The sequence below is a fragment of the Serinus canaria genome, chromosome Z (assembly GCF_022539315.1).
Source record: "Serinus canaria isolate serCan28SL12 chromosome Z, serCan2020, whole genome shotgun sequence".
NCBI lineage: Eukaryota > Metazoa > Chordata > Aves > Passeriformes > Fringillidae > Serinus > Serinus canaria.
The window spans coordinates 31,926,772-31,941,831 of record NC_066343.1 but is presented as its reverse complement, the minus strand read 5'-3'; the positions used below and the strand labels follow the sequence as shown (position 1 = coordinate 31,941,831).

The window sequence follows — 15,060 nt, the reverse complement described above, 5'->3', positions numbered from 1 at the left end:
CATCTCAGTTTTGTAGAGTAATTTCTTTATTTAGTTAGTGTCCTTTTACTACAGGACAAACAGCACAGATAAAAGCATGCAAATTCAAATACACTGGTCATTGATGGGAATAATGCAGATTTCCCACACTGGTGGGAATAATGCAGATTTCTAGGGACAGATTCCCTGGTTACATGTGCCAGGATTTCAGTCCTGTAGATGACAAACTCAGACTCCTTCTAGAACTTGCTTTGTCTCCCACGTTAAGGAATTCAGATTGTTCTCAGCTCACAAGGTCTCCAGAGTCTCATGAAGGGGAGCTGTGAAATCAAGTCAAAACCTTGATTGAGTGCTGCTTCTCAGCCCAGCAGGTCTTTGGGTAGCTCAAATATTTCCTGGCACTGCGCTGTCTATACACCTTAACTGCTTACATGTCCTAAGATGATGCCTGGTTATCCTCAAAGCATAAAGTCCACATGAACCACAGAGTGTATCCTTCTGAGACAGGAGCATTTCCAAGACAGATGTATCTGTGTATGCCATTCACTTATGTGATGTGATATAAATTAAGCATTTTCCACTATCCAGGCACATACACACAGAGAAAATATGTAAAATGCTGTCTATCAGATCATGTTTTCATTGTCTTTAGGCTTTCATGACTATCAAGCTTCAACATAGTTATTGCCCTCCCTCATTCCTCCCTTTTTGTAAAGCTTGAAATAGTCCCCTTGAGTTCAGAACAGGATTGAAAATAGTTATCTCTTACACTGTCCTACCCTGCCATCCCCATCTGCATTTCTGCTTACAGCTTGGCATTTTAGCTTTAGCCACAGCCAAAGTCGTATGCATTCCAGAGTGTGTTGAAGCCTGCATCCTCCCTTCACTGCCCTGGTTTCTGTGACAGTGTGGTGGAAGTTCTCCAATATAATGAGAGAAAATTGGGTAGTATTTAGAAATTAAGTATGAAATTGAATATCCCTTTCTCTGGTTATTTGTTTTGGTGTTTTAATTAGTGTGTTCTGCATAGCCAGGTTTTACTATGCTGTAAGTTTTGCTGCTGACAGCTTGTAATGGTCTTCTGAAAAGTTCTTCTGAAGAGAGCTGGAAGGATTACAGAATTACAGAATAATTTAGGTTGGAAAGAACCTGTGAGAATGTGTCCAACCTTTGAATGACCACCACCTTATCAGCTAGACCATGGCACTAAGTGACCAGTCATTTCTTGAGCATCCCCAGACAGGGTGACTCCACCACTCCTCTGAGTAGTCCATTCCAATGCTTAATAACCCTTTAGATGAAGAAATTCCTCCTGATGTCCAACCTGAACCTCTCCTGGCACAGCTTGAGGCCATTCTTCTTGTCCTGTTGCTACTTGCCTGGGAGAAGAGGCCACCCCTCATCTGGCTACAGCCTCCTTTCAGGCAGTTGTAGAGAGTGAGAAGGTAACCCTGAGACTCCTTCCCTTCAGGCTGAACAACCCCAGCTCCCTCAGACACTCCACATTGAAATTACATGTTGTTAGCAAGTGGTGAAATAGCAGCTAAGGACAGGAGACAGCAGAAGCATCAAAGTCAGTCAGAGATCATGTCTTTAGTACGTGGATAGTTCTACTAAATGCTTTAGCACCCATGGCATCCACCTGGTGATCTTTAGGATTCAGAGCAAACCTGATGTTGCTGAAACTAAACCTTCCAGAGCTGCCAGGAACTCTGGAGGCTCAGGCCTATGCCATATAGTCTCACTTTGGATTTCTGAGTCTTCGTCTGCACTCTTCTATAACACATTTATGTATTTGAAGTACACTTTTGAGGTAGGGGATGAATCCCACCAAAAAAATGTGTAACTGCCACATCACAAAGACCCTGTTCCAGTGTCTGCAGCCAAATTCTGAGGCACAGACACCTTAGCTCCCTCTGGTGAATGGAGAGGTGTGACTTGATGGGCTGTCAGAAGTTTTACCCTTGTGAGGGTGTCAAGGTGTCTGGGTTAAAATCTCTCCCCCCTCCCTCCTGAGTGCAGAAAAGTTCTCCTCCTGAGACAGAGCACTGCTTAGGAATGGCTTCCCTTTTCCTCTCACTTTTTTATTCCTGTCCCCCTTTGTCCTGCTGACTCCTGGAAGGGATCCCAAATATCTTTCCCCCTGTGCAGGTCCCCACAGCTCCAGCTGCAATTAGACCTGTGGTTTTGAGAGTTACTCTGAGCTCTAGCAGCAGTGGAGAAAATTCTGGCAAAAAAAACCGATGTTACATTATTATCACCAACATCAATATGCTGAAAGGTGCAGCTGCTCTCCTTTTGTCTGTCTATTAAAATTGTTTCTGTGTTTCATGCACAGGAAGCAGAGGAAAAAGCTGCACGACCGCCTTCGGCAGAGCCTGCGCTCGGAAAGGAACAACGTGATGAACATGGCCAATGGGCCGCACCACCCCAACCCACCGCCCGATAACGTGCAGCTCGTCAATGTAGGTTTCACTGCACATGTTCAGCCTAGGCTGCCAGTGCCACAGGAAAGCTCACCCCACAGCTTTTAAACATCTAGTGACTGATTTCTCTTGGCTTTCTCCACAGAGAAAAGATTGCTATCACAAACTGCTGCCATCCTCTCCATCAGATACACCATCCTCTTTGGTGTATCTGATGGTAATGGGAGGCTGCTTTTCCACACATCTGTCTACTGGGACTTCTCATTCCCTTGTTAACTACATTTTTATAGCTTGTGTGGGATGCAGACCTTTGCTACTTTCATCATTTGTCTCCTCCTATTTTGAGTCTAGACGGGCTATGTACACAGAGTGTCCTCAAGTGTGTCAGTAGTTTCTGACACAATTTTAAGTGACAAAATTTGTGCTTTGGCACATGTAAAAGTTTGAAATCTGGGAAGAAGGGATTGGGAATTATGTCTACAAATGTGCTGTGAATTGCAGTTGGTAAACCTGAGGTTTGTCTGGGTTTTCTCAGCAGTACGTTTCGAAAAATGTAATCTCCGGTGAGCATGTCATCGAGCGAGAAACAGAGACCTCGTTTTCTACAAGCCACTACACCTCCACAACACATCACTCCGTGACAGTCACCCAGACACCTAGCCACAGGTACTGGAGGGGGAAGGCAAATAGCAGCTGTAATATCTGATCTGTTGCTGTGGTAAAACCCAAAAATGTGTAAAACAAAGCAGGGGAGATCTGTGCTCCCTTCATAGTGTTTTCATTTTAAGGCTAACAATATTTGATATCATATCACCTAACTTATTATCTTCCCAGGAATTTATAAAGACCTTTATTGTCTGAATGGCATTCCAATACTGTCACACTGAATTTTAGTATATGCAAATTGCTAAATCAGGGACAGTTCTAATGACTGGAGGAGGAGAACCCTCCTTCCCTTGTCTTTTATCCATACATGCAAAATCACCTTGAGTCCTGTGGATTCATAAAGTTTGCTAAACTCTTCAGCTCCACTTACCATCCCAAAGGTGATGCTGCAGATCCTGTGTGGCAACAGAGCCCTGTGTGGCAAAATCACCTTGAGTCCTGTGGATTTATAAAGTTTGCTAAACTCTTCAGCTCCACTTACCATCCCAAAGGTGATGCTGCAGATCCTGTGTGGCAACAGAGCCCCTGCTTTCCCTGGCTAAACTTCTGCTCATACACAGTTGCCACCAAAGCCCACTCTCACACTCCCCCTCTCTCTTTTCCTGGTTGCTGCTCTCCAGCTGGAGTAATGGCCACACTGAAAGCATCCTCTCTGAAAGCCACTCGGTGCTCGTCAGCTCCTCCATGGAGAACAGCAGGCACGCCAGCCCAGCAGGGCCCCGGGGCCGCCTCAATGGCATCGGCGGGCCACGGGAAGGCAACAGCTTCCTCCGGCACGCGAGAGAGACCCCCGATTCCTACCGAGACTCTCCTCACAGCGAAAGGTAGGACACACCGCCCCGTTGCTTTCAGCCGGCAAGACCTGGTGTTTTCCCAGATGGTTCCAAAGCTTGGGAGCACAGGAGAAAATGTGACAGTGCAGCTGTTCACGTAGGGCATGCATCTCCTTATTCATAAAGGTGAAGAGCTGAGTAGTAGCTTAAAGTCCACCAAAAGCACTTCTTCCCTTCTTGCCTCTGCTGAATTTAGTCCTATTAGCCAGCAGTTCGTACTTGGAAAAGTGCCATTGGAGTAATTAGTCAGAAATTTCCATGAAAACTATAAACACAACTTTGCCTAATTACCAATTTCTTAGAAGATGCAAGTGAGAAGACTGAGAGACTTTGCAGTGAGAAAGTAATGTTTTGATCCACAGGAGGAGGGCCCTAATAACTCCTAAGCAATATAGAAATTATGCTACCACCTACTTTCTGGAGGGTTCCAGCTCCTAAACTCCCCTTAACCATTTATTAAATAATAGCAAAAATACAAAGTGCAAGCCAGAAGGACTCAGGTCATTATTAAATCAAGAATAGTTATAAATAAACCTGGCCAGGAGTTTTCCAACCAAGTAATTTTTTTCTCTTCAAAGATTGGTTCATCAGCTCCTAAGGTCTGCCTAGAAGCACATCAGTCACAAAAAAACTTTAACTAAAAAATCCTGCTCAGGTTTAGGCTAGCATTTTAGATCAAGATGGCCCCAGAATAGCAATAGAAAGATTGAGAAGAAGCAGGACATTTTAAAAGAGCTTTTCTCCCCGGAATCATAGGCAGAAGAAAAGGAAAACAAAAGGTTATGGACCAGTTCTCTGAGGACTTCGAAATCACAAGGGATTTGGCCTTGTGGAGTGTCCATGATGCCAAAAATGAAGCCAGGCATTTTTGGCAACCCAAGGAGACTGAGTTGTGTAGGAGACAAGTTGTGGTTTTCAGAAAAATGAATGCGCAATACGGCAAATGCCATTTCTGTGGTCCTCCCTCTGCCGCAGAAACAACTGCTGAGCAGCAGGAAGAGGGCCCACTGAGGAAGGACCCTGAGTGTAGTACCACCAAGAATAATAAACTACCCTCTCATTAAAAATTTTGTGTTATTTACCATGGAATTTAATTTGAAGATACATGGCTCACATGACATAAACAGCCATGGCTCCAATCCAGCAGAGCACTTTGACAAGATTATCTTTTAATTGTGCAAGTAGGCCCACTGAAATCAGCAAGATTACTCACATGGGTAGAGCTCAGCATGTGCTTAAGTGCTTTGCTGGATCAGGACCTGTAACAGTAAATACCATGTTGTCTCCTGCCTGGGAACCGAGCAGGATGCACGGCCACACACCTGCCAATGGTGAGTAGTACAGCTTAGTATATTTGGGCATCTGCATGTGAGGAGTGAAGACCATTCTTACTGTCTGCCTGCATTGCATGGGACACACCCAAAGCATCATTCTAATACGAACCGTTTAGATTTAATTGGGGGCGTGGTGCTGGGCGAGAGGGGAGACCATATTCCTTTTTGTTTCTCTGAGAAGAAAGAAGGCATTTCATCAATTATTGTGTCTCTTGAAGGTTGTACTATAGGTCAATAGCAGCAACATTTCTGTGATAATTCATCAGGCATTGACATCCTTGCCTGTGCCTAAAGCAATCACAAATTTGAAATGTGGGAGATGATAGTTCCCTGGGCATTAATTGCAGGCCTCATCTTTTTTTAGCAAGCAGGAAATACATTGCCAATTGTTCCTGAGATGGCTTGTGTGTATAAGGGAAAAAGTGAGAGTTACTTGGAACTAAAAATTACCCAGAAACATAAAGGAATGTAGGAGCTGACAAATTACTTCCTGAAGCCATCACATGTTGCTCTACTGTGAATTGGTAGACCAAGGCTGCATTTCCTCAATTTTCAAATTAAATTAAACAGACATTTCAAGGGGTTGTTTTGCGTTACCCACACGTTTGCTGGATCCCATGCCCTGCCACCTGTGTACACAAACAGAGGGCACAAGCAGTTTTATCTTGGATGTCCTTAGCTGTGTTACAGGAGAGAAGATCAAAAAACACTGTCTCTGCACAAAAGGCTGGACTATGTGGTGAAGCTGGCAGCATATAACAAGTTAATGTGTGCTGAATGGCCATGGGTACACTCTGATCCCCTTTCACTGAGCCAGCATAGTTGGCCATGAAGCTGAATAAATCAATCACCTTTTAACCTTCCTTTCAGGATGGGCTAGAGCTGCACAAATTCAGCCTCTGAGCCTCAGACTGCAGACAGCAGCTAGTTAGCTCTGGCCTGTTAGGGTGTGGGGGAATAGACCACAAATGTGCGAATGCACAACCCTTCAGTATGAGTAACTTGACACCATTGGAAGCCTGCACTGTTGAACACATTTAACCAACTCAATGGGTTAACAGAACCAGTTTAGCTAGAATCCAGTGTGTCATAAAGAGGTATATTCAGCAGTGTACCAACTGGGAAAGTAGAAAGGCTTCAGTTTTTCAGACAATGCCATTAAAAATATGAAAAGCTCACTCATGGAAGCAGAAAAAATTACTTAATTCATCCAATGCACAGACCTATTCATTGCCCTTTGCTTAACCAACATGATTAATTCATATGCATAACTCCAGGTTTGTTTTTTTCCTTTCTCTTGCTCCTCAGTTCATGTAAATCAATGTGCAATCAATGCGCCTCTAGTGAAATCAATTTATGCTGCTGCACATCTGTCCAGAATCCATCCCACTTTCTCCCTTTTCCTGTAACTCCATTTTTATCAAGTGTAACATGTGCAACTGAGTCGTAGATTGGATAAGAAAGATGGATTCAGGTTTATTTCGGTAATTTCAGGCTCAGATAAATAAACCACTGATAGAAAACTAAATAACTACATCAGTCATAGACGTACAGCTTTTCTCAATGGGCCTGTGATGGTGCTCAGAATGATTTTAACTTTAGATACAGACAAAATTCAGGCAGGTGAATTTAGGATAAGAATAAAAGCAAAGCCAGACTATGCAAAGTGTTTTGCTGGGCACTGTGCTTTTGATCAAGAGGTTTTAGGCAGATCTTCACCCAGCATGAATCCACATGACCTCATAGCATGTCTACTGATTAAAACTAGTTGAGAGCTTCACATTTTTTGTTCTGTTTCTTTGGGACAAACCCTGTAATGGCACCTAAGCTTCATTTTCAGAAATCACTTCTGACCACTACCCTTCCTGCAGGAACAGGGACAAATTTTGCAGAGAAATCATGGGCACTAGACCAGACAATCCTGTCTTTCAGCATTTGTTCCCATATGAGGACAAATGACACTCTATGCTTCTTTGCAGATAGATCTACCAGCCAGGGTAACTAGCACCCAGGAGTGGAGCAGCACAAATGCTTCTCTGACTGCCTTTGGTGACTAAAATTAGCAGAATCTGGCTCTACATTTTATCCAAACATTACTTTCCTCCCTAGCCTGAGACAGTTTGGTTGCCAGAAGAGGGTGAAGCCCCAAGAGGACAGTCCTTCAGTTCCCTTCCTTTCTTTCCCCCTGTCTGTTTGCATGTACCCCAGATTCTGGTCAAAGCCTTCTAGAAGTGCAGCAGCTGTTTTCCTTTTGAGAAAATACTTGCAAATGCGTTTTGTTTCTGGCAGCCTGTCTGTCTCTGAATCCCATTCCTGGATTCATTCCAGAAAGTTATTCTGGTAAAAAATTTACAGCATCTCCATGGCTGGGATCTGGGAGTTTTGCTACGCTCCTCCTGCTTTCATATGTTTTTGCCCAGAGTCCCAGAAGTCAGCAGTTTATAGGATTAATAGGAAGAGGAAAGGTTCCTTAGTAGCCCTGTGTGAGGATGCTGGGGATCTTAAGGGAATCCCTGCCATTTCTCTCCCAGTCCACATGAGCTGCTGTTTTTGCAGGTCACCACTGCTCCTGTGCTCGCAATCTGTCCCCATCTCTTTTCTTCAGGTATGTCTCAGCTATGACCACACCAGCTCGCATGTCACCCGTTGATTTTCACACTCCAACTTCTCCCAAGTCCCTCCCCTCCACAATGTCACCGCCGGCTTCCAGCTTGACCATCTCCATCCCTTCAGTGGCGGTGAGTCCCTTCATAGAAGAGGAGCGACCTCTGCTCCTGGTGACTCCGCTGCAGCTGCATGAGAAGTACGACCACCACCTTCAGCAGTTCAACTCCTTTCACCACAATGCCACCCATGAGAGCAACAGCCTGCCACCGAGTCCTCTGCGGATTGTGGAAGATGAGGAGTACGAGACCACGCAGGAGTATGAACCAGCACAGGAGCCCCCAAAGAAACTCACCAACAGCCGGAGGGTCAAAAGAACAAAGCCCAATGGCCACATTTCCAGCAGGGTGGAAGTGGACTCTGACACAAGCTCTGAGAGCAGCAGCTCTGAGACCGAAACGGAAGATGAAAGAATAGGTGAGGATACACCATTCCTGAGCATACCGAACCCCGGGGCAACCGGTCTGGAGCCAGCCACTGCCTTCCGGCTGGCTGAAACCAGGACTAACCCGGCAAACCGCTTCTCCACACCAGAAGAGTTACAAGCAAGGTTGTCCAGTGTGATAGCTAACCAAGACCCTATTGCTGTATAAAACATAAAACACATAGATTCACATGTAAAACTTTATTTTATATAATGAAGTATTCCACCTTTAAATTAAACAATTTATTTTATTTTAGCAATTCCGCTGATAGAAAACAGGAGGGGAAGAAAACTTTTATAAATTAAATATACGTATGTACAAATGTGTTATGTGCCATATGTAGCAATTTTTTACAGTATTTCAAAAATGGGGAAAGATATCAATGGTGCCTTTATGTTATGTTAAGTTGAGAGCAAGTTTTGTACAGTTACAATGATGGCTGTCCCATAGTATTTTGCATAACCTTTTAACCCCCAGTTGTCCTAGCTTTTTTGTGCACTGCATTATAATGACTGGATGTATGATTTGCAAGAATTGCAGAAGTCCCTCTGGTCGCTTGCTGTAGAGTCTCGAAATCAGAAAGCCCTGTAATGGCACTCTCACCCTACTCCACCAGAAAAACACACATATACATTCACACAGAGTCAGAAAGGAAAAAAAAAAAGATTTAAAAAAAAAGATAAAAAAAAAGTTTAAAAAAAAAGTTTATTATATGAGAACTTTTATTTGCTTTCCGTATATGAGATGAGTTTTGTCTGCTCTCTGCCAGCCAAAAGGTTTGCTTCTTTGAGCACTGGGATAATAGTAGATCTAACAGCATGCTACTATTAATTACAGCAGGATAACAAAAAACATACAAACAAAAAAAAACGCCAGCCTGCATTAAGTAATGTTACTTATAGAAAGAAAGTAATACTGTGATTTTAAACCAAATATATTATTAATCAGAGGTCAGCTTGTAATACTAGGAGCTGCAATTTCATTATTTTCCAGATATTAATTGTTCTAGTTATCCCTTAGGAAATGGGTTTAAGTTAGCTGAGGCTTTGAACCCAATACTCTATTCAAACAAAAAAAAGAAAAAAAAAAGAAGAAAAAAGGAAAAAAAAAAAAACATTTATATTAGTTTATGTTAATGGGGCAAATATAATAGATATCTGTAATCAAGCAAGGAAGAGATCTAGCTGGAAAACAAATGCCACTAATAAAAGTGCAATCAGTTTTCACCTCTATTTCTTTAATGTTGATTTCTAATACATGACTTATTCTTTTGTTTCCACTCAATTTTCTTCCCCTTTTTTCCTTCCTCAGAAAGAACCCTGACAAGCGTCTAGCAATACCTTGTTAGAGTTGCTGTAGGAGTAAGGCTTCCTCTTGGACAAAGAAACGCCTTTCAGGGAGGAATAACATGATTTGCTGAATGGTTAAAAAGTATAGGCACGTAGGAGGGACAAAGCAGATGTGTGGAGTTTATTTCCACTCACCTTTACTGACTCCTTTACTTGGGTTGAGAGAGGCAAGGCTGATGCAGAGCCCATTTATGAAGGCAAGCACACCATGTGAGTTACAGCCCTAGTAACCCATGTGTGACTATTTAATATCAGTGTTTATATAGCCAGTGACAGTCTTGAAGTCATTGACTAGTAATGAACAAGGATGCTGTCAGTGCTGGAGCAGATGCATCCATCCAGACAGAAGCAAATGGACTCTTTTGCACTGAATTCCTATCAGTTTAGTCAGGGTCACTCTGCCTCTTCTATACTTTTGATTTTTTGTTGTGTGTTCAGTTGGCACAGCATTGACTCAGGATTGATGTGGAAAACAAATGTTTTTCCTAGACTCTGGGGATTCTGAAAATGAGAACATGTGTTTTACAGGTATTACTGAGCTCTAAATAAGAGCCCTGTCAAGACAAAAATAATTTCAGCCAAACTACACTCATCCTTTGGGCCACATTCTGGTCCTAGTTAAATGAAGAGAAATACATCAAGGAAAATTTGTGAGATGCAAACCTGAGGTACAAAAGTCCCAACTCAGTAAATTGTTCAAGCATATGCTTATGCTAATCCCAGCAAAAGTTAACTTCATGTAGCATGTACTAGACCCTCATTGACACATCCAGCACATGAAAAAGTTAAGCATGTGCCTAAGAGTTTTGTTGAACAAGGTGTCCTATTGATTTGAGACTGAAAGCAAAGTATAGCAAAAGAAGATCTTTGCCAAGATGACAAAAATCAGTGAGTTCCTAACTGTATAAGTAACCATACCATGTTAGTAAGAACACAGGTGAGTCTACCTGAACACCAGGTTCAGCAGAAAAAGAACAACAAAAACCTTAGTATAGGAAACAAAGTTGTCCACTAGAATGCAGTGGTAGAACCAAAAGGCTAGGAAACTACCACAGCTTTGGGCTGTGTGATGGCTGAAATGGCACTGCTTATTTGAGAAATCTGTGGAAGATGGCAAATACATACTGTCTGGACTTAAGTCCTCTTTGCCATTTTTCTTTAGCTGGCATGTACTTGAACACACTTTGCCTTTGCAGACTGAAACATAACCTCTCTACAAATTCTATATGCCATATTCTCATTTTCATCCCTTTAGTCATGCCTATTTATCTGCAATCCCATGCAGCAGAATATCCATCTCTCCAGTAAGTCTGCAACTCAATAGTACAGAGTCAGGTGGGCTTTCCTAATGAAGGCCACAAGTTTCCAAAAGATTTGCACTGTTGAGTTTCCTTGGGCACTTGAATATCTGTCCCTTCAGGAAGGCCTCTAAAACTGCAAAGACCTTGCAGGACAGATAAGACAGAAAAAGAACACCGGAGAAACAAGAGATTTGCCCCAAAATCACCCATCTTAGTGGCAGAATAGAGATTATAAGACGGGTCTTTTGTAAACTCCTCCAGCATATATCAGCCATAAGGCCAGCTCTCGTTGAAGTATCTATAATAGCCCAGACAGATTAATGAGGATAGAAAGGGAACATGCCTTGATGTTGAGTAGATGATTTGACTACTGACACTGTTATTGTGGAGGGACAGTACAAAATTAAGGAGAAATTCCATACTTGGGAGCTGTAAATGTGAGATTTATTTGGTATAGGTCTAGGGAAAATGTCACACATCTTCTGTTGCAGTGCCTCAAAGTCAAATTGTTGTGCAGTTCCTGCTATTCCTACCCCTCAGAATATACACAGTGTGTTATAGAGCAAGCATGAAATTAGGCCGGAGACTTCACATGGACCTAAGAACAAGAAAATACAATTGGGGATATGGCTGCCTAAGCCCTTAGATCTTTGTGAAGAACCCAGCCTTACAGCACAATTCATGCAGCAGTGAATTCGGGAACTGCCCTGGCTTGGCACGCACAGAAGCGGGAAGAGGACACAGACCCTCACCTCTCAGCTTGTGTTTATCACACTGTGAGAGTGTTTCACATCAGTCAGGTCTACACCCAGAAGTTAGTGAGTCTACCTGGCCACAGGTGCTGCTGGCAGGCTGCAGTCAGTTCCTGCTGGCCAAGGGGCTGGAGGCTGCAGCAGCACAGCGCAGAGCCAGCAAGTGCCTATGGAAAAGGCCAGCTCCCCTCTTGGGGATATTTGCTTCATTTCCCAGACCTTTGAGCTAGGCAGTCCCAACACCCTTGAGCCATCACTGTGTGATGCTTGCCAGTTCTTTGGCTGAAAGTCATGGCAAGAAGAATCATACTTCATACTTTGAAGAGGGGGGAAATATTCCAGTGGTGGCAGAGTTGTTAAGATTGTCCTGGTTTATTTCTATGTCATTTAGTTTGAGCCATGAGTTTTTCCTGTGTATGTGTTTATATGCAGGAATTGTTCCAAGATGAAAGGCTTCTTTCAAGAGTGTATAGCTAGATTTTGTTGTGCACAACCTGGTATAGCCTGCATATTTAAGGGGTGTAAATCATTACAGCTCTATATAGGTTTTCATGCAACAGAGAAAAGCCTACTCCTCCTTTTGGCCCAGTCATTCCCTTCCTCACTTGAGCCACCCCAACACACCCAGGTTTAAGAGATCAATCACTGCCTTTATCAGGGAAACAGGAAAGCTCCTTCTTTCCAGTAGTCCAAAACAACAATGCTGCATCTCCCTGCTTCTCTCACACACATTGCAAGCAGTTTCCTGAGCATCCAGGATAGCAAACTGGTGTCTCCTCAAAGGACACACCTCTCAGCCTGTTGAGCGCTTCTTGGCCCTGCAGTGTGGCTACTTACAATTACCTGGGTCTTACTTCTAGTAAGAAACAAAAAAGCACCTATGAAATGCTGCAGAGAAGGGCAGACAAAGAACATGGCCAATTATCATCATTTGTAATTCTCTATTCTATTGTAAATATGTCTTGTACATATGTGGATGTTTTCATTATTTACTGTCTTTATGGATATTGTGTTAAATGAGACGCTCTTAGTTTATTGTGTAACACTGTAAATAACATAACATCCTTTATTATTTATGCATAGGCATCTAACACTCAGAGAAAGTTATCCTCATATTATTTTAAGATATATGTCAAAAAGATGTTGCATTTTTCCTTTTGCTTTGAAAAAAATTGTAATATATCCTCTTTTTCCCCTCTTCCTTAAAAAAAAAAAACGAATGCTAATTTATTGTTCAGGAGAGAAAGGGGATGTAACTGAAAGGCAAACTGTTCAAAGAACATGCTGTGGAAGCCACAAGCTACTGATAAACTAAAGAATTTATTACCCCAAATACAGCAATAAGTAATTGTTGATTTATTAAGGTTTTGTTATTCATTTTCAGTAAAAGAGGTGCTGGATTAAATTGTTTATGTGTGGTCCTGGCCCAGCTGCTCAGCAGACTGTGCCAGGTCACTAGCTACCATCTTTCTGTATCCAAACATTGTTGTAAAGGTCTTGTTCTATTGTGGACCACTGTTCCTTGAGATTTATGACTCATCCCTGTGGGGGTCTCTGGCAGACACTCTTGCTCCTACAAATATTTTTAGTTTCTTAAGTTAGAATGAGTAGCTCTACCCTGACCACTACTACTTAGGATGGATGGGGTTTGGAGAGAGGGAAGAGTTGGGGGGGTGGAAATGACACACTACAAAAATGTTCACCTCACTGTTCAGCAACAATAAAGCAAAGCAGATACTGGGAACTCTTAGATGGCGCCACCATGCCACCATATAAAATCATGATTTGTGCCAGTTGTAAATACAATGAGTGGTCCTGGTCTTCTTGTCTCAGGATAGAAATAGTATAACAGGGAAGGATTTGAAGGGCAACCCAGGTGAATAAATATCTGGAGCTGGAAAAGTCTGGGGAGCACTGGGTAGGCTGAATATCATTATTCAGAAAGAAAGGACCACAGAGAGAAGATATTTAAGGTCTGATGAAACATACTTACCTTGTAGAAGGTAAGAAAGGACTGGATGTTTAATACCTCTTCCAATAAAAGAAATGGAGTTATCAATCAAAACTCCTGGGTACAGTATTCCCAGAAGGATGTAGCTCTTCATGTAAGGGGTGGGAAACTTGGAGAATTATTTGCTGCAAGGGATTGTAGATTGTAAAAGATTCCATGGGTTCATGGTGGGGGCCAGATCTTAGGCATTAATGCAATGTAGATTACTAAATCCTTGAAAAACACATCAGATGCAGGAAATAACTGAACAGAAAACGTGGAGATTGTATAAAGTGGAAATACTGTGTGTACTAGTGCTGCTCTTACTCTTCTCCAACCCTCTGCTACACTTGGAAGGGAGGGCAGATATCCAATCTGGCTGTGCTTATGTGATATAAGTATGTAAAGCCATTTGCTGCTAATGAGCATTAAACAAGAGAAGGAAATCTAGGCATGAGCAGAGGAGAAAGGAATGCAGTAAAAACATTTTGGATGTGTTCCACATCCATTTGTTCCCAGGGCTAGTGCTCCCAAGCCTACCTGTGGGTGCAGAATGAGATGCCAAACTGAAAATGGATGGATAAATGGGAGGATGGGATGAGTAATGGAGGGACAGAGGGAGGGAGGGAGTGAGGAAGGGAGAGTGATGGGGTGGGGGAGGGACAGAAGAACAGAGACAGGGAGGGAGGAAGGGCGGGGTGGAGGGAGGAAATGACTGGCAAGGGTTTTCTATCACTCTCCCTCTTCCCTGGTTCTCAACACAAAGATCTGGTGGTCCAGTCTGATCTCAGTTTCCCTCGGACAGCTTCACTGTCCTTCTTTTTCATGTGGAGGGATCTTGTGGCTGCAAGGCTGGATGCTTAGGCTATTTGCTTCACCTGAGTGTCTTAGCTGTGTATGGCCTTGTCACCTCACAGAGAGCCCAAGCTAGCACATTATGGCACAGTGCTACAATGGAGGAAGGATGGCCCTTCCATTGCAGGCTTTTGAAATGGACTGCTTTGAGAAGACAGACCCATCCTCAGGCATTCCCAATGTCCTTTCAGGAATGGAAGTGGAGGGAGACGATTTCCGAAGCAATTAAGTACCATAGGAACCATTCAGAGTCGACAGGACCAAGGTCCTCATGACACATTTTATACAGACAGGAGGGCTGTAGGGAACACATCCTTGTGTGTCCCAAATGTCTGTTCTTGCAAAAGTTGATTGTCAGTCCATGCTGTCTTTATCCTTTTGGCTTTCTCTGCCAAGCATCTGCCTCTGCACTTCCCCACAAGGTCTGGAAGCAGACGGCGTCAGGGAGCACTACATGAAAATCAAGCAAACCCTTCTCATTTCTGC

At 43.0% G+C, this 15,060-nt stretch overlaps 1 protein-coding gene across 6 annotated transcripts in view; it reads left to right on the top strand.

Annotated features, from left to right (window-relative positions):
• The window catches only part of NRG1 (neuregulin 1), a 176,215-nt gene extending 162,579 nt beyond the window's left edge, over positions 1-13,636 (top strand). For 5 of the 6 annotated variants that reach the window (XM_050987240.1, XM_050987238.1, XM_009096077.4 and 2 more), the window contains 4 exons: positions 2,318-2,444; positions 2,941-3,071; positions 3,692-3,895; positions 7,844-13,636. In XM_050987240.1, coding sequence (XP_050843197.1) covers positions 2,318-2,444; positions 2,941-3,071; positions 3,692-3,895; positions 7,844-8,495 — 1,114 coding nt within the window. In that variant the 3' untranslated portion in view covers positions 8,496-13,636. The remainder of the gene's footprint in view (positions 1-2,317; positions 2,445-2,940; positions 3,072-3,691; positions 3,896-7,843) is intronic. The other variant, XM_050987239.1, reaches the window with a different exon arrangement.
• The last annotated feature ends 1,424 nt before the right edge of the window (positions 13,637-15,060 follow it).